The 20,682-nt window shown below is 39.5% G+C and overlaps 1 protein-coding gene across 6 annotated transcripts in view; it reads left to right on the top strand.

The window, feature by feature from the left end:
- The window catches only part of NBEA (neurobeachin), an 842,868-nt gene that overhangs the window by 114,680 nt on the left and 707,506 nt on the right, over window positions 1-20,682 (top strand). For all 6 annotated transcript variants that reach the window (XM_045015913.1, XM_045015904.1, XM_045015899.1 and 3 more), the window contains exon 2: window positions 14,696-14,927. In XM_045015913.1, coding sequence (XP_044871848.1) covers window positions 14,696-14,927 — 232 coding nt within the window. The remainder of the gene's footprint in view (window positions 1-14,695; window positions 14,928-20,682) is intronic.

Raw genomic sequence — 20,682 nt, 5'->3', positions numbered from 1 at the left:
GTCAGAGTTGAACTGGGTGTATTTCCAACCTTCCAGCTTCTAGTGCATGGGTGGTTGTTCTAGGTTTATCTTTATTGACATTTCTTAAATATATGTTGGGTATTCCCTCTGGTGGATGACCATCTCTGTCATGGGATCTGAACCTCATGCTAATGCAGTTATGTACTATCTCTATGTAAAACAAGTGTTCTTCATAGTTAAGTAGCCTGAACAATTCGTGAGATTCATGCCATTAGCTCTTTTTTCTTTCTCTAAGCCTCAGTGACAATCAGCAGACGTAAGACTTCAAGTTTTATATGTAAAAGAGACCCTTTGTTAACAAAACAAGACCAGAACAAACCAGAAGTCTGACAGACTTTTTGGCATATGCGACTAAAACCAGAGGTCAGTCCAAATAGATAATGATATGTATACTAAACTTCTTTGATCTGGCAGTTCTCCCTCTCTTTCCCCCGCCCCAAACTGTGGGGATTAGTGCACACTCATCTAAGTACTAGGCAGCCTCCAGGATATAATATTGCAGTGTATCTATAATGGAAATGTCTAGAGATGCTTGTTTGGAGTTCTGAATACACCCTCAAACAGCATTATTCTCTTTACCTAAGCTTTAGATCTAATGCCCAGTTCAGAGGAGCAGTCCTGTAATAGCTTTTCAGTTAATACTTCTGAGATCCCCCAGTAGATCCCCCACAGATGATGCCTAATCTTCCAGGGGAGGAGGGGATCCATGCAGGCAGATCTTAAAGGAAGAACCAGTGGTTACTTACCAAAATAAATGTGGGTCCATCTACACTGCAAAACAAAAACAACCCTGTGGCACCAAGTCTTGGAGCCTGGGTCAACTGACTTGGGCTTGCAGGGCTTATGTTACAAGACTAAAAATAGCAGTGTAGACATTAGTGCTCAGGCTAGATCCTGAGCTCTGATATTCTCTCCCTTTTCTGAGTGTTTTAAAGCCCAAGCTCCAGCCCAGGTGGGAGTGTCTACATTGCTATTTTTAGTCCTGTAGTGTGAGCCTGAATCAGTTGGCCCCAGGCCCTGAAATTGGCTACTGCGGGGTAGTTTTTGCAGTGTAGATGTACCCTGTGATTACCCATCTTGATGCACACTTCCTGTCCATCCACTTCTTTGCAGTCTAAGGACTTGCCTTTCATATTCAGGACCTGGTGGTCCACTGGAGCAAGGCAGAGGTGAATAGATTCAATGGACATTCCTTTACTGCAGCTTCAGCATTGAGAGCCCAGGGCACACATTCTCCAAGAGTTTTGGGACAATCCCCTTAAAGATTCATACTTATTTGTTATCTTTTAATTATTATTTAAGCATTGGTAGTAATTGTTTTACAGGCTTAAACACAATGGGCCAAATTAATTTCTTTTGTGACTATACTGACTTAATTGAAGTGTCAGATATGTTTGGCCTGGTCTGTTAATTGAAACAATATTATTCTATTCCAGATTAACAGTGATTTTTAAAAAAAATAACCCTATAGTAGCCTTTTGCACTAGGTAGAGTTTCTGGTTTGCCCATTTCTCGTGTTGGGAAAATCAGACTCCTGGTCCTGGAGACGTTAGTGAGAAATGATCTTCTTCCTTAGGGAAATTAGTAGAAAGCAGACAGCTGTTGTAGTAATTGTTACAGTTTCTTCTGTTATGGTTTCTGTCCCAGAAAAGCTAATGTCCTGAGGCAGATAAGTATAACAGGAGGTCATTGATAATTACAATGTTTTGTTGCTTATAAAATCTGTGTTCTTTTATGACTTCTTATATTCTCTTCAAATTATTTCAAATACATATTTGAAGACAAAAAGAATATATTTTAGCTGTCCCATTGTGCTCAAATGACTCTTTAAAAAACCTAAAATCTAAAAAAAAATGCCACCCTCCCTTGACTTATGTACATATGGCCAAACCTGTTGGTTTATATTTAATTTTTATGGGATGGCGAAAGGGCGACAAAAGCACTGTCTTCCCTGATTGATGTAATAAATATGTAACACACAGGCTTTGTCCAGAACAAGGAATATATATGTTAAATCATAGTAGCTAAATTCAAAGCTCTGGTCTTTTAGAACAAACACAGACAAATAAAGGTTTTGTGCTGTTTTATGAGAACTCAGCAGGCCATAGTCAATGCTGGCTGGATACAGGTGGCTTTGGTTGAGGTTTGCCATATCTCTCTATCCAAGTAATTTGATATAATTCAATTTACAAACTTTGGACCCCAAGAGGGACCCCCCCCCCAACCCACATAGAGGCCTGTTGAATTCAGTGGGGTGCAACTATCTATGTGTAACAAGTTGGAGGGAATAGGGCCTACACTTATAATTTTTTGTAAACTAGCAGGGCTTGAGAGCTCTGAAAACATGAATACTGATCCACTTTTTCTTAAAGAAAACCTAAGAAATTAATTTCAAAGCCTATGTCAATGCAATTTTAAGGTACATTTAAATGCTAGATAAGAAAATCCCAAATTTAAGGCTGAACATGCAACGTGATCTATATACTCCATGCATGACATTTGCTTAAACAAAGTAATGTAGGTTGTTCTACAAAGTCATTACGTAATATCTGTGTAGTACTGTACTATTTTATTCATGCCAAACACAGTGAAAGTTATTTCTATAAAAAAGTACCATAAGCTAAAACTTTTAGAGAGAGTACAGTAATAGCATAATAGTATGAAGAATTATGTGCTGTCATATGGATTTACACTTAGATCTTTCAAGAACAATGTTGTTTGCCATGTTGTAGTCATGTTAGTCCCAGGATATTAGCGAGATGAGGTAATTTTTATTGGACCAACTTTTGTTGGTAAAAGCCTTGCCACAATGAATGTTACCTCCCTGTACACCAACATTCCTCAAAATGATAGCATCGCTGCCTGCTCAAATACCTACAAGACAGTGGACAACATTGATATCCACCCAAACACATTGCTAAACTCATCCATTTCATCCTCACCCATAACAATTTTACATTCAACAATACTTTGTCGCAATCATGGAAACAACCATGGGTACTAGGATGGCTCTCCAATATGCCAAACTCTTTCTGGGCCACCTTTTGGAAGAATTTCTGGACAAGTGCACCACAAAACCAATTGTATACTTGAGTACATTCATATTTTCATTCTCTGGACTGAGGACCTAGACTCCCTAATAGGTTTTTATCGCAACTTCAGCAGCCATCAAACTCTCTAGAACACTCCTGCACAAGTATCAACTTCCTAGACACCATGATCAGCTTTAACAATGGAACTTGACAGGCAACTACATGCAAGAAGCCCACAGATCACCACACTTACCTTCACAGATCCAGTAATCACCCTAAACACACCAAAAAATTTGTTAGCTACAGCCAAGTACTCAGATACCACAGAAGGTTCTCTGAGGACAAAGTCTGGGTAGACACTTAAAATCACCTTCACCAAATGACACTCCATGAGAGAAGAGGACCACATCACAGGCCACCCAAATACCCTAAGAGAACCTGCTTCAATACAGGAGAAAAAAATCCCCTCTGACTGCACACTCCAATTATTTCTCAATGTGGGTTCCAGTGTGGGGTGGTAGATGACAACTTGAACAGTTACAACCCATACTCAATGGGGACCACATCCTGAAGGAAATCTTTGCTGAACCCCTCAGCCTCTCCAAGCTCATCACCAGAAGCAAGCTCCCCACAGACCAGGACCCATGAATACAAAGTGGCACTAGATTCTTACATAACAACCGACGCAAAACCTGCAGATACATCTCCACTGTTGTGGTGATCAATACCCTCTACAACACATGTTTCAAGATCCATAGGTCCTACACATGCCTACCACAACGTGTCTGTCTCATTCAGTGCACTAAATATTCCAATATATGGGTGAAAGCAGACAATCACTATTCTCTTGAATGTACTCTCAGAAAAATAAGGCAAAACACTGTATCACCAGTCAGCCAATATTTTTCACAAAACAATCACTCCATACAGAACCTCTGTCCTCATCCTCAAAGGAAACCTGCACAGCACCTTCAAAAGACAAGCCTGGGCACTTAAATTCATAACTTTGTAAGACACTAAGAATCATTGTCTTAATAAAGACACTGGATTTATGCCTTATTACAATAATCTGTAACCTACTAACTCCCTTTTTGGACCTATGGTTGCTGGGGTGTTAATGGGTCAGTATAGTGTGAATGGAGTCTTAAAACGTGCGTTAACTGCTTATGCTATACAATTGGTTCTTCCTTGTATTTAGGTGTGACAGTCTTGAGTACCTTTCCCAGACCTGAAGAAGAGCTCTACATAGCTCAAAAGTTTGACTCTTTCACCAATTAAAAGTTGGTCCAATAACCGGTATTACCTCATCTGCATTGTCTTTCAAGAAAAATGTCACTGAGTTGGGCATTGTTCCGACCACACTGGAAGAAAGACTATAAAGGCAATAAATGTGGTTTAATTAAGGCATAACTTTATTCAATTATCATATCTCGGAATACCCAGCAATAAATTGTATAGTGCATGTAATAATATATAATAAGATTCCAGAAATGTCACTCATTGTGTCACTGAGGCCAAAAATGGAAATAGCTACAGGAATGATTAAGAGCTCTTTTTGTGCAGTATATCGCCAAGTTGAATCATCATGAGGTTTCATTGTATGTTGCCATACAATTTTTAACTTCTAAGCCATTTTGTTTTTACAAGATTATACCTCCATAGTGTACAGCTACAGTAATCTGTCATGCCAAAAGTCCTAGACCATTGTGATATCAGAGGTCACTTAACAAATGAACTACCCTTATTCTGCAACTAATTGGTATGCAAAAATTGTATTGGCTATATGAGGGAGACTGCACACATGGTGGATTACTTCAACCAACTGCCACAGTTCTTCAAAACCATGTGTACAACACATCCAGCACACAAACTTACACAGCACATACCCCTCATTTGCCACTTGCTCAAATCTTCCAGGATTGTCATTGTCTTCAGTGAGCCTTGTGATAACATGTTGGGTTAACCAGATGGAATGTTGGAGTCTAAAGGTTCTGTGGCAGTTGGAATGTGATAGTTGATCAGCGAAGGTGAAGGTAACAGCTATTTGAGATGAGGTGGTTGTAGCTCCAGCCAGGGGGCAGCTGTGTGAACATATTTTGAGAAACATGTACAAACAGCAACATTGCTCACTACAACATCGCACATGGAAACATGAGTCCCCATTTTCAAGTTTTTTCACACATGATGAATTACAGCAGAGGCTTAAGCTACTAGATATTTCCTTAATTGTTTCCACCTATTCAGAAGGACTGCTGTCAGTCCTTCTCCTTTCTAGCCTGGTCCCATCCCAGTGATGGGACCCTGCCATTCTTCCTTCATATAAGGGTTGAAGGAAGCTGAAGGGAAAAAAAAAGGTGTGTTGTCTCCTTGCTGTACCTGACTTTACAACCCCCAGACTCCTTTCCCCAGCTTTCTTAGGGGTTGCTTTCCCCTAAATCCCCAGCCAAATCAGGTTTATCAGAGAATGATGTTCTTTCAGTAACGAGTACCTGTCCTGGACATCTGCCACAAGGAAGCACCAACAGTTGTCTTGGCTGCCTCCTCTGCACCTCTAGCCTGGTTCCCAAATATTTACCAATTTCTTTCTTAATATCAGCCAAAAACATATTTGCTCCTGGTTGGATAGGTATACTTCATCCTTCCATAGCCCTGGTCTACACTAAGCTCGGGGGTCGAACTAGGGTACGCGAATTCAGCTACGTGAATAACGTAGCTGAATTCGAACTACCCTAGTTCGACTTACTTACCGTCCAGACGCCGCGGAAGCGAACTCCGCGGCTCCAGGGTCGACTCCGGCAACTCCTCCTGCCGCGGTGGAGTACCGGAGTTCGAACTAGCGCTTCCGGGGTTCGAACTATCGCGTCTAGATCAGACGCGATAGTTCGAACTCCGAGCAGTCGAACTCGCCGCGTCGACCGTCCCGGTAAGTGTAAACGTACCCTAAGTAACTTTGGTTGCTGGGTATGAATGAGTACCAGTCCCACTGGGTAGTGGATGAATTTACCCAACTCCCTCATCATATACCTATTGACCTCATCTGCGAAATAGTTATATAATAGGAGTTTAAAGAGTTGGTATTGACTTATAAAATGCTCAGGGCTTATCTACACTGCAATAAAAGACCTATGGCATGGCTGGGCCAGTCAGCTGACTCAGGCTTGCAGGGCTCAGGCTGTGGGGCTAAAACTTTCAGTGTGGACACTCAGGCTCAGGCGGGAGCCCAAGCTCTGAAACCCTGTGTGAGAGGGTAGGTCTCAGACTCTGGGCTCCAGTCCAAGCCCAAATGTCTACACTGCAATTTTTAGCTTTACAGCTGGAGTCCTGAGTCAATTGACCCAGGCTCTGAGACTTGGTGCCACAGGTTTTTTACTGCAGTGTTAGGTAGGCCAGTTAACGTACATCTATCTGAAACCACCCTTTCCTATCTTAGTTTGCCATAAGACACATGAGCGGGAGCCCTCTTTGTATAAAAGAGCTTTTGACCACATAGTAAGGGCCCTGCCAAATTCACGGTCCATTTTGGTCAATTTAATGCTAATAGAATTTTACAAATTGTCAGTTTTATGGTTTCAGATGTTTACATCTGAAATTTCATGGTGTTATAACCATGGCAGTCCTGTCCCAAAAAAGGGTTGTGGAAGGGTCACAAGGCTGTTGTAGGGGGATTGCGGTATTCCCACCCTTACTTCTGTGCTGCTGTTGAGAGAAGCACTGCCTTCAGAACTGGGCAGCTGGAGAGCAGCGGGCAGCGCAGACGTGAGGATTGCATGATGGGGGGGAAGTCATCACTTTTTGACTGTCCAGGGTCCTGTGGTCAGTGTGTGTGTGCTGTGGTTCCACCCTCACAGCCAGCCCAACTCCCCTCTAGTTCCTGAGTTCTGAGCCTGGAACCAGAGAGGGGCAGGGCTGGGGGCAAGGGCACCAGAACCTTTGTAGAAGTGTGTGTGTGGTGGGGGCACTGGTGCCTGACCACTTTTTAATGTGGGCATAGTTGGGAGATGGGGTTGCATTGCCCCCCACAAACTGCAAGTTTCAGGCCGATGGTACTGATGGGGCTGCGCTTTGTGGTGGCAGAGCTGATAATGGTGATCAGCTTCCTCACTGCAAAGTGCAACCCCTGCCGGCACTTCTCTATATCTGCCCAAGGCTTGCAGTTTGTGGGGGCAATGCCCCTGCTCCCAAACTATGACCATGTTAAAAATGGGAGGGGTGGGGTAATGGCTCTCTAAGCCCTCCCCAGTTGCAGTGATGCCCCGTGCTCCTACTATTTACTGGGCTCCAGTTGCTGGTCCTGGTTGGGCTGGAGAGAGATGGGACTTCCTCTTCTCCTGCAGGGGCTGCTCACAGGGCCAGGTCAGATCTACCTCCAGGAATCTCCCCTGGCTCCAAGAAGCTCCACAGCTGCTCCCTCTACAGTAACCCCTCCTCCCACTGCTGAGGCGTGATGTGGGTAGGAAGCGGGGTGGGGGTATGGAGCTTCCTGCAGCTGGGGGAGGTGTGTCTGACCTGGCCCCGGGACTGGTCCGTGCAGGTGAAGAGGAAGTCCTGTTCTTCTGCCGCCCTTCCAGTACTAATAGCTGGAGCCCGGTGCATGGTACGAGCTACCCCGCTTCCCTCCCCGCCAGCAGATTTCATAGTGGAGACCAGATTTCATGGTCTGTGACACATTTTTCATGGCCATGAATTCGGCAGGGCCCTATGTATGGTTCTTCAACTGTGGGACTTGTTCTTCCCATACTACTACTTAATAGGTAAAATTTTCAGTGTGCCTTATCTATTTTTGGCTTTTGAGGCAGTGGGAAACTTAACAGAGGTTACTAGTAGAAGGGAAAGCTTGTCCGATATCTATTTTGCCTGGCTACTGTTGGATCTATAGTAATTATAGGGTTGTGATCAGTCTATTTCTAAAATATGCTGCAGGTGCCCAGAGTAATAAAATAGGTCTTCTCGTTTCCTTTTTCTTTTTTACATCAAAATAAATATAGTCACTAAAGAGACATAGATTCAAAGGCCAGAAAGGACAATTGTGATCTAGTCTAACCACCTGTATAACACAGACCATAGAACTTCCCCAAAATAATTCCTAGAGCATGGGTAGGCAAACTTTTTGGCCCAAGGGCCACATCTGGGAATAGAAATTGTATGGCAGACCATGAATGTTCACAAAATTGGGGTTTGGGTGTGGGAGGGGGTGAGGGCTCTGGTTGGGGGTGTGGGCTCTGAGGTGGGGCCAGAAATGAGTTCAGAGTGTGGGAGAGGGCTCTGGGATGGGGCAGGGGAATGGGGTATGGGGGCGGGGTGAGAGCTCCAGCTGGGGGTGCAGGCTCTGGGATGGGGCTGGGGATGAGGAGTTGGGGGTGTAGGATGGTGCTCTAGGCTAGGACCAAGGGGTTCGTGGGGCAGGAGGGGGATGAGGGCTGGGGCAGGGAGTTGGGGTGCGGGAAGAGATGCAGGCTCCGGTTTGGGGTGCATGCTCTGGGGTGGGGCTGGGGATGAGGAATTTGGTGTGTAGGAGGGTGTTCTGGGCTGGTATCGAGGGATTCAGAGGGCAGGAGGGGGATCAGGGCTGGAGTAGGGGATTGGGGCATAGGGAGAGACTCAGGTGCACGCTCTGGGTGGCGCTTACCTCAAGCGGCTCCCAGAAGCAGCGGCATGACCCTTCTCCAGCTCCTACATGGAGGCACAGCCAATGGGAGCTGCAGGGGTGGCGCTTGGGGCAGGGGCAGCATGCAGAGCGGGAGGCCCCTGGCTGCTCCTACACATAGGAGCCGGAGTGGGACCATGTAGCTGCTTCTGGGAGCTGTGTGGAGTGGCCCCTGACCTTACCCCCTGGCTGGAGTGCTGGAGCAGGGCAAACCCCAGACCCCGCTCCCCAGTGGGAGCTCGAGGGCTGGATTAAAACAGCTTATGGGCCGGATCCAGCCTGCAGGCTGTAGTTTGCCCATCCCTATCCTAGAGCATACCTTTTAGGAAAACATCCAACCCCGATTTTAAAAATTGCCAGCGATTGAGAATCCATCACAACTATTGATAAGTTGTTGCAATTGTTAATTACACTCAGTTAAAAATTTAACCCGTATTTTCAATCTTAAATTGTTTAGCTTCAGCTTCCAGCCATTGGACCATGTTAAACTTTTTTTCTGCTGGACTGAAGAGCCCATTATTAATTATTTGTTCCTCGTGTACATACTTATAAATTGTAATCAAAGCACCGCATAACAAATAAAATATTAAGCTAAATACATTGAGTTCCTTGAGTCTATCGCTAAAAGGCAAGGTTTTGATCAATCTTTTAATCAATCTCACTGCTTTTCTCTGAACTCTCTCCAATTTATCAACATTCTTGAATTGTGGACTCCAGACCTGGATCTGGACTCCAGACCTGGACACAGTATGCAAGCAATAGTCATACCAGTGCAAATGCCCCATATCTCTCTGCACTAAAGAGGCACAGAACAGATCACTGGTGTATGCTTTGTATACTAATGAACACATTGTTCAGTTCTTCAGAAATAATAAATAACATTGGTTGAGTAGCGTAGCCAAAGAGTTCTGAATTGTGTGATTTTAAGGTTATCTGTCTCAGAACCACAATCTGGGAATTAGTTTGCGTCCTCATTTATTACTATTTTATAGAGTACGATAAGAGACTATTAAACAGTGATACATGACCTTGATAGACTTCAAGAGGCTTGTTAGTAGATGCTAAAGCACTGGCTCAAATTGGATATTGACTATTCAGTCAAGAATCAAAAGTAAAATTGTAAGTTTGACATAGGAGGAGGAATTTATTACATATATGATACAAAAACAGGAATGATTTATAGTAGTACCATTTGATCTTCTATAAGGGTTTATGTCCCAGCCTTTTTGGTTATACTTTAAGATATTTGGTTTACTGCAGAAATTCTCTTCTGGAGCATGTGAAAAATGAGGATTACTTTGTAGGTTTGACTAATAGTTATTTGTCTCTGAGCTTTTTGTTTAGATTAATGGAGATTTCTTTGATTGGGAGGGAAGGATATTTGGTTTCATATAAACTCTTTGTTTTGATATAAACCTGGAATAAATATAAAAAATGTTTGGAAACCCTAAAAATCTGGAAACTGGTATTTCAAGGCAAATTAAAACTGGTTGGTTTTTTTTAGTTATTTTGTTAATCTAATCTAGTATCCTGTGTTGAAATGGCCAGTACCAGGCACTTCAGAGTAACAAACAAAAAACTCTGCAGTAGGCAGTTATGATGTAACTTGCACTAAAAAAGTTTTTCTGACCCCTATAGGTTGGCTTATGTCCCTCAGTGAAGGGTTTATATCTTCCAAAATTCAGGTTTTGTTATTTACCACTGTAACTCTGGGTATTTATAGAGATAATGAGACTATCCAATCTTAACTCTTTCTCCTTACACATTGCCTTTTGTGGTTAATGTTCCTTTTTATTGGCTTCCCTAGGGTTGAATCTCCATGTTCTGAAGGATGTCTCTCTGGCAACAATTACCTCATGATCCTTACCATTTTAGCCATACTAGTTTACTTTTTGGGTTACCCCCGTAGAGTTATGTTTTGTCTCTTGAGACTTTTCTCCCCCTCTTAGCTCACATTGATGCCAAATCTCAGGATTTTTTTCTTTTGACTTTAGGACTTCTTAAAATTCTCTCTTCTCCCCCCCCCCCTTTTTTTTTAAATGCCCCATTTATAAATTTTTAGCGTTGCTAGTTTTTTTGGTATCTTTCCTCTGTCGACTGGAATGGATTGATTTAAATCACCAAGCAGGGAAACTTTGATCTAAATTATCAATTTTTATCTTGTTTTGCATTCATGCTTTATTTTCCTAAAGAAAGGTTGATTCTCATTGGTTGGCAACAATTAAATATGTTGATTTGTAATTAAATATAGCCTTTACACAAAGTGGTACTTCTTTTTGCTAACGAGGAGGGATACACTCACTGTATCTATGCACATTTAAGTAACTATGTACCTTAACATACATTTATTCATATTCTTAATTTTTTATGTTAGTTAATGGTGAATGATACATTTCTTATTTGCTAGATGATTTTTTTTTTACTTATTTGTTTAGCTCTCTTTGGATGGAAATTGCTGTCTTTGTGCATTTTAATTTAATTTCATTTAAAATTGCTTTTATTAAATAAAACTACCTTAAATGTATGTACATAAGAAAATAAATGTATCAAAACAAGTTTTACTTTTAAAACATTTAAAAAGGGAATATCTGCAGTTAGTGAATTAGACAGACTGCTTCTGTCATGTCCTTCAGGGTTTTAGAATTAGTAGATCTGATCCTTTCACACCTAGATTTTGTCCAGAAATTGGAAGAGGAAAACAAGCTTTCTTGCTTTTTCAACTCCTAATTGGTTTCTCAACTGTGAATGAGCTAATCATTGAACTGAATGAATTGAATAAACTGAAATGAAGAATACATTTTCTCTGCATCTGTAGAAGAGGTTACCAGTGTCAAATGTTAGTTTAGCATTTCAGTAAACTCTGGTTTCAGGTGCTTGGTCAACTATTTCCAGTTCAGTAGTTTTACTTTCTTTAACATTTTGATGGCAAACATACTGCTTAATATTTATTTAATTTAAGTAATTCTAATATTTAAGTTTAGGCCTTAGTATAAGTTTTCATAATTTCATAACAGAAAAATTTGTTTATTTTACACTTAAAAATAATTTTAAAAAATCTCCATTTAAATTTTATTTTTATCTACCCTGTTATTGTTACTTAGTGATTCAGGTATGTTTACCTCTTGAACCAATTCCCACATACTTATCGATTTGTCCAATAAAATGATCATGTGCATATTTTTCAATAAAAAAGTTGTATGGCAACTTATAATGTATGCATCTTTTCATAGCTAAATAATGTATATTTATATATCCAGTTTATATGACAAACTGTAATAGTACTTAAAAAGTTATTGTGGGAATACTAAATTATTACTGCCCTTTGGAAAAATAGAAAAATATTTGTATTAGCATTGATATTTGAGGAAGAAGCAAGCAAGTTAAACCATCTGCTGCCTTTTACACAAATAAATACACAAATCTGCAGTCTTCTGTCCCAAAAGGTCTTCCTTTCCGGTGTAATCTGTACATCAGCTAAAAGAATTTCTTGCCTTAATAATTGTAGTGCATAGTTCAAATTATGTTTAGCCCAATAGAAGCCTTTACATTACCTGCCTTGTCAATACTTTAAAATACAGCACATTTACTAAATCCTTGTCTCTAAGATGTTGCATGAACAGAAATAATTTGGTTTTTTATAAGTGAAACTGTGTTTAAATGCTAGGGATTAAAGTTATGTGGGAGCACTGTTGCCCCTTCTGCTGAAAATAAAGCAAAAGAGCCCTCTCTTCTCCTTTGCTTCTACCTCCTAAGCAGTACCTCCACCCCCAGCCCCTCTTCCTTCATGCAGTGAGAATTTTCCCTCTTATTGCAGTTTATTTTAACTTCTGTGTACAGTATTGCTATGCTGAGTAGAAATTAGCAGGCAAAAACTGTTTAGTAGTGTTTGGTGTGCTGAGAAAATTTGAATCGATGTGAACAGTACAAAGCTATTTGTTCAAAAAGAATGTTAATGACACTCATTATTGTAAGTTACTCTAATACACAACTCTAATTTACTGAAAAAATTCTCCACATAGAATAAGCATGTGTTACTACTAAGTCAGAAATCGCAAAACAAACCCAGTTTTTTGAGAAGTGCACTTTAGTCTTTTGCATGACTGTCTCCAGAAAAGTGCTTCAGTTTTTTCTTTGGAAAAATATGGTTACCCAAGGCATCTATTATAAATGACTGCTTAAATTCTAAGTAATTACATTTTTCACATTCATTTAAATCTCATAATAAACCTAAAATTCAAATACTGCTAATAATTGAAGCAACAGATTGATTTGAATGTAACTAGGATATCTCTAGAGTCCAAATTGGTAGTCAACTGATTTATCATTTAGTAAATTCTGAACTACATCATTAGAATATTTTAAATTGGTTGTTAGTGATTAATTGGTAAGGTGAGATGAATCCTTAAGTTAATGGAAACCTGAGTTGATCACTTTCAGTAGTTTTAGTCAGGTCTGAGGATTAACAACTGTGAATGTTGGGGCCAAAAGTAAAGGAAAGAATACCGAATGTGCAGGCTGGTCTACCTATGTGAAAAAGGTGTACCTATTGTTTCATACTGGCCACTTTAATTATCGTATAGTCCAGTGGTTCCCAAACTCGTTCCGCCGCTTGTGCGGTGGGCTCATTTGTTTACCTGCCGCATCCGCAGGTTCAGCCGATCGCGGCTCCCAGTGGCCGCGGTTTACTGCTCCAGGCCAATGGGAGCTGCTGGAAGTGACGCGGGCTGAGGGATGTACTGGATGCTGCTTCCAGCAGGTCCCATTGACCTGGAGCAGTGAACTGTGGCCACTGGGAGCCGCCATCAGCCAAACCTGTGAACATGGCAGATAAACAAACCGGCCCGGCCCCCCAGGGGCTTTCCCTGCACAAGCAGCGGAACAAGTTTGGGAACCACTGGTATAGTGTATAGACTGTGGAAAGTGAAGACTTTTCTCAATTAAACTATGAAAAGTTAGGTTGTCATAAAGTTATTCCCTATCAACATGTATTCACTGAAAGTAAGCACACAGCACATACTTTTAAAAATATCTTTCATTTAACATATAGTATTATGCCTTAAGATTTTTTGTTTTTTCTTAGCAAATTATAGACTATATTTGGAGTCTTTATAGGAAATATTTGTATTTTCAAATATCTTTATCGTTACTGGGTATAAGGTAATATGTCTAATATTCTGATCTCTGCGTAGTTTTGTTCCTGGATTGAATGAAATTTTCTGCTGCTATAAAGGAGGAGAAAAATTCTGAAAAAAATAACAAGTGTTCGTCATTTGAGTAAGATCTCTTGCATGGATTGCCTCTCTTCAGTTACGTAGGCAGATATTTGCAGGTTGGGGTGAATGCACTTTCTTTTGGCTGTATTTGGAGCCCAATAGGCTCTGGTTTTTTTGGTTATTCAGTTTTACCTACATGCCAAGTAATTTTGGGATCTGTTCAGAAAGAAAGCTCACTGGATTGGAATTTTCTACTTCAGGGAGTCTCAGAAGTAATACATTGAGTTGACATATCTCCAGCTTTATCCTTTGAGTAGGCAACTTTCTTTTCCAAGAGCTGCAGATAGGTGTGTGCTATTATTTGAGCCAATTCTAATGCTGCTACTAGAGCACTTGTTTGCTGGAGTCAGCCTGTGCTTTGAGTGAGTTGGTCTAAAGAGGATTGCAAAGATATTTTGATTTCTGAGCCAATTCAGATGCTGCTATTCCTGTATTCATTGGAGTCAATCTGCCCTTTGAATTAGTTGGCGTAAGGAGGACTGCAGAGAGATTTTTATTTCTGAAAGTGTGCTATCCAATACTGAGGGAAAATTTAAGTTAATTTCTTATATGATCTTAGTGGCCACTGTGCTTTTGCCATCCTGATTGTCTTCCTGATTTGTTGCAATATTGGTTGAAATAAGGACCTGAAAAGGTGCCAGCCAGTTCAGATTCACTGCTCAACTCTAGTAATACTCAAATTATACATTACACATACTAACATTTGGTTTTTTTTTTCTTTTTAGCTGGTTGGTGGAGAGTTTGATCTAGAGATGAACTTTATAATCCAGGATGCAGAGAGCATAACGTGTATGTCAGAGCTTTTAGAACACTGTGATGTAACATGCCAAGCAGAAATCTGGAGTATGTTCACAGCCATTCTACGAAAGAGTGTCCGTAATTTACAGACCAGCACGGAAGTTGGCTTAATTGAACAGGTACTGCTGAAGATGAGTACAGTGGACGACATGATTGCAGGTATAAATTACTGATTGATATGTATAAATTCAGTGTTCTTGAACACTCAAGCATTGCAAGCATAGTCATTATTTACATTTCAAAAACAGTAAATTTCATTAGTATTGATACTGAGTCAACAGTACTAAATCAACTTTATCGAAATATAATGGGCAAAGATTGTAAAATACTCTGGTTTTAGAACTAATGTTGAAATAATTTACTGGTAGTTAGTATGCACAATTCTTTTAAAAAGAAAATAGATGACTGCCTGATCTTAGTGATTAAAATAAGACAACTTTCAATATCTCATAAGAGCATCTCTGACACTTATTCTCAGTTTCTAAAAACAATATTAATTGCTATGAATTATTATATTGTAAAACAATTGAACCATTATTATTGCCCACTTAAATAATAGTACAATATTATTTGTGATAAAAACCAAGAGAACGCTAGAAATGTTCATATTTATTGAATATTGTATTTTTGGACTGTATTAAGCATTTTTATTTTAGTTTCTGTACTTCAATTTTTGCCTGTCTGTTAAAATGTCTGTGCTCTTTATAGCCTCTCTTTAATTTTCATGTCAAATGGCTTTAATCTTGTCTATTTTTTTTGAGTATTCCCTATGTTTCCTTCTACTAAAACATAGCATACTTTATTTGCACATCTATGAGAGTCTGGGATTACAGAAGATGTTGCCTGTCTGAGGCTTGCAATTTATTCATACTCTCAATATCTGGAGATTGTTCTGTTTTCTTAGTTGAAAGTAATCTGAGATACTCTGCTTAGAAGGGTAGGCTAAGCTTCCACTTTTAGAATGTGATCAGTAGGATTTACAGAACTAATTTTTCACTCATTACAGTTGTTGGGGAGGTGCAGGAGAAATTCAAAAGGCCATCTTGTCTTCATCAGCTTAGGGTTCAGTAACTTACTTTTTGATCTTATGTATTTTAGTACTGTGTTTGAGAGTAAAGTACTTGATCTAAAAAATTAGTGAAATTTTTGAAGGGTTGAATAATTTTTCTTTGCATAAATTCTAGCTGATTTACAAATAGTTGTTAAGCGAAAAGATATATAGGTGATTATTTTATTTTTAGTGCCCAGATATGTGCTAGTGGCTTTACAGAAGAAGTAAAAATATGGTACCTGCCAAAAGGAATTTTGATTCTAAATTTAGATGAGTCCTTAAGTGAAGACGCTATAATCAAGAGAGGAGTTGGAGAAAGGATGATGTTAACCGCAGTGTGAAAGTGTTTACACTGAGACTTGTGTATCTTGGTGGGTTTAGTAAATATAAAATTGAATGCAATACTAAATCTTCATAAATAGGCCCATTTAAGCTGTTCAGAGTAAGTGCCTTTGAGGTGCCTAGCACATTTTGGGTCCTTATAAGTATGTTTTAAAATAGTAAATGATTTGTTCTTTTCAGTCTGAGTGAATTTGCTGCTCATAATTCAAGACTATACATCAAATCATATTGCTACTAAGTAGTAGTAATAGGTACCCACTGCTAACATCCCTGAGAAACATGCTGCATAGTCTTGTGCCCCCTCAAGTAAATGCTTAAGCCAATAGATGATATTCTGTGGTGTGAAGAACCAAAAACTCAAGCAGTAGCAAATCAATATACTCACACGGACAAAGATGCACTATTACATATGCCCTGTGACCAACCTTTCAAGTGTTAAAATGGTATACAAGGAAAGGGGCAGTCAAGTTCTACCTGTAAAGGGCATTATTCTGTAAAAACTAACATTTTGGTTTCTAACTGAAACATAAGAAACGAGTGCAGTAAATGTAATATGCTCACAAAACCCTGCTCCACTGAGAAAGCAAACAAGCCATTGAGTTCTCCACTTTCCAAATAGTCTCAAGGGTAACTCTGATGAGGCACATATAACTATGATGATGCCAATATCATAGTGAAAGAGTAGAAACAGCCTAAGTAACTGAAGATGGCAGAAGACAGTGTAATATTTGGGATCTAGAAGCAGTTGGGAATCAAAGACCCATGAGGTTGCAAGTATTGATAAAATGCTGGCATAACTCATCAGTAAAGGGAGTGGATACCCACTCCATTAATTTTTCTAAGAATGCTTTTTCCTGCCTATCAGCAGCATTTCAGAGAAGGTTTTTAAGAGAGAGCTTAGGCAAGTTTGCTTTTATCTCTGCTCCTATGAAAGTGAAAGAGTGGAAACTACTCTACAGATCTGATTAAAAGACAGTGTGTGTCAGAATTCTGATGGCACTGCAGCTCAGAATGTATGTCAGTCACTAGTAAAATCCCCATGTATGTGCTGTTTAATTCCTGTTCACAATAACTCTGCTGGACCCTTCATGAGAGAGCCATATGGGTGGATGAGTCACCTATTGGACCTTTGAAAGAAAGGAACTGACACACCAGAGTTAGTTGCTTTGCTTCTACTTCTCCAGCTTCTGCAGATGTATCACTACCACCTCATGGTCAATGGTGGCATTGGATACTAACAAATAAAAAATGAATGAACATGGGTACCTAATAGCTGATCATCACCAGGAGGCTATTGCCTAACAATAACGAATGCCCTAAGCTAGCCTGATGTATAGGGATCAAGGTTGACAGGAGGACTCCAGATGGTGCCAGATCTGCTTTGCTACAGTCATTCCTATCCACTTTTCCAAAATGGTGAGGTGAAAAAATGTGATGGTATAATAATTGTCTGTTTCCTAGCATTCAGTGAGGATCTTTTGAACAAGGGCCAAACCATTGCTTAGTTCTAGGATGTTGATACCACTTTCTTCCAAAATAGTAACAATCTGTCAGTGGTGGGCCTAATATTCCAAGCTGGGTATCCTTCTTGCAAAGTTGCAATTCATTAACTGTGGCTCTATCTCTCTCAGTACTTCCTGAAATACTGTGATCAAAGTTGGTGTAAATCAAGTAGAAAAAGATTGTCTACATTGTATCATGTTCAGACAGCAATCTACAGTAAGTTCCAGTCCATTCTCTATATACAAAGTGGATAGAAAATACTTCATAGTGGGGGAAAAAGCTGACTTCATTTGAGTGGAGGCAATTCATATACATGAGGTTGCCATCTACTTAAACCGTTTTATGTGCTGAGATTTTGAAGATGCTGTGGCAGAGGAAATAATATCTTGATCTTCATGACAGCTTCTGTATAGGAACACTTTTCTCTGTAATCAATTGCATTGAAAAGTGGGGTGACTGCCATTGTTGTTTGTCTCCTTCCCAGAAACTTTCTGTCACAGGTCATCTAGATACCCTGACAATCTGAAGATTATACTACAGGAAGGGGTTGAGCCATTTTATCAGTAGTTGAGGGCAAAAGATTACTATAATGACTAGATAGCTGTTATGGCCATCCGCTAATCATCTAAAAAGTGTTTTCCTTCAGAGAACTCTGAAAATTGAGTCCCTACATTTTTGGGTGACAACTAATGAAGCAAGTCTGCTGACCCAACTGTTTCTATGGATAGTATATTAGTAATAACAAAATCTGAATTGGTGTTTGCTAGCCTAACTTGTCACACAAAGTACAGTTTACAGTTGCCTTTCCTTCATTGAGACCCAGTTCACCTCCAGGAGCTCAGTTGTTATGCTGCAGGTAGTTAGGCTGCTCAAAAGTTGCTTGAACTGAATTTTGAGCACTGAAACAGTTACTATTTTTAAGCCAAAGTTAAACTAAAGTTGCTCCCATGAAATAATGCTATAGAGGCAGCTGGGCTGCTAACAGAAATTGTTCCTGGAAATGTATCCATTTGAAAACAGTGGAAAACCACAGCCAGCTGGTAAAGCTTGGTTACTAAACTTAAGGAAGCACAAGGTAGTTCCTTCTGAAGTTGTGTTGCCAATGCCTTCCATGCAGATGAACTATGAAGGGAAATGCCATGTTATCTCTCTCGTCCAGATGCTATGCTCAAAGTTGGTGTAAATCAAGTAGAAAAAGATTTTCTATCCACTTTGTATATAGAGAATGGACTGGAACTTACTGTAGATTGCTGTCTGAACATGATACAATGTAGACAATCTTTTCCCCCCACTATGCTCAATGTTACTTCAGAGACAACTGAGCTATGTTAAAGTTTTAAGCTGTTCCTTACATGACTGAATTAAGGTTCTTTCAGTTGTGTTTACAGAGTAAATATAAAATATTAAGTACAGCTAGCATTGCCAACCCTCCAGGATTGCCCTGGAGTCTCCAGGAATTAAAAATTTATCTTTTGTTAAAGATTGTCATGTGATGAAACCTCCAGGAATACATTCAACCAAAATTGGCAACCCTAAGTACAGTTTGACAAGTGTACATGAGGTGGCAGTTACTGCAAGTAAAACCTGTTACATTAATTGTTTGAAATTCATTAAAATAAGGAGAAAAGGTTTCTCTCCTCCTCCTATAATTTCATTTTTATAGTCTTATTTACAAAATGAGACTCTAGACACATGTTAAACCTGTGTGGTATTCTTATTATGACTTAGCATCACATAAAATGACACGAACCTCAGAAAAGCCATGCTTTTTGACATTGCCATTCCTATACGGTGAGTGGATTAGTATGGTTATACTAAGTATGGATTAAATCTTTTCAAACAAGACTTGTGATATGTAAGTACCAGGATTTATTAATAAAAAACCAAGCAAGAAAAAAGTTTAAATGAACTTCAATTATATCAAAAGAAGAAATGAATCTAATTTAATCTAACTCTTTGTAACTGGAGCATGTAGCAATACTAATAATAAAAGTGGCCCAAGAGTTTGCATTTTAAGGGCATTCTTCTTTTGCTTATTACTTAGAAAATTCTGGGTTTGAACCTTTCAGTGTTTTTTGCTTAGTGTGTATGTGATGTTGCTGTGTTTTTAAGTTTGAATAAAAACACTTCACCCCAGTTTGAGTAAAAGGGGAGTGCTGAAAAATAATTTTGCTATTATAAAAAGCAGCTTTTTTGAAAAGCTCTAGATCAGCAGCAGTTTGAGCAGAAATGTGAAATTTGCCATGGAGTGTGTCCCTGGCTAGAACATGTATTTTGACGGTCCAGTGAAGATCTGTTTTAATTTTGTAATCGTAAGGATTATTAAAAATATACCTTGCACGTGTGTAGTAACTTGAATGATAAAGAATTTAAAAATGTGTGTCTGTTCTGTTGGCAGTGTGATAACATAGGTATCGAAGATGAATGGAATTTTTGAGAGATCTTCTGCTCTCTACCAAATACATCCATATTACACAATTTATTTTCCTATTTAAAGAAAAAACTCTCAAAGTACACACACACAATAATAAAAAAAGAAACAAACTTAGAAGAAGGTTAAGGTTGCAAAGTGGATTACTCAAAAGTCAGGGCCAAAATTGACTTGCATTCTCAACTCTGCCCGTTTCTGCAAATTCAGTGTGTTACAGTCCTTAATTACCAGATCAAGTACTGTTGTTTCCTCAGGACTTCTGCTGCAATCAGGATGCAGGCTGGATGGTATTCAGTGAATGAGGCAGAACATTGATAGGAAATGTATGTGGACTCCCATAAGATGAAGAGACCACACATGTCATCACTTAAAAATATTTGATTTTTGTTTTCCCTCTAAGCTCTTCACAAGCAGAACCCCACACACCCACTCTTGCAGTATACATTTACAAAAACCCTCTTAATTAATGAAGTGATTTATCCTACAGGATAAAGAGAGAAAGAGATCATTATTATTATTTCTTTATTTAAATACTTGGGAGGCACTTGGACCCTATGGTGAAAGTGGCCATAAGTGACTAGGTGGAT

The sequence above is a fragment of the Mauremys mutica genome, chromosome 1 (genome assembly GCF_020497125.1).
Source record: "Mauremys mutica isolate MM-2020 ecotype Southern chromosome 1, ASM2049712v1, whole genome shotgun sequence".
NCBI classification, from domain to species: domain Eukaryota; kingdom Metazoa; phylum Chordata; order Testudines; family Geoemydidae; genus Mauremys; species Mauremys mutica.
Note: the sequence above shows the minus strand (reverse complement) of the source record. Positions and strands in the feature narration are given on the sequence as shown.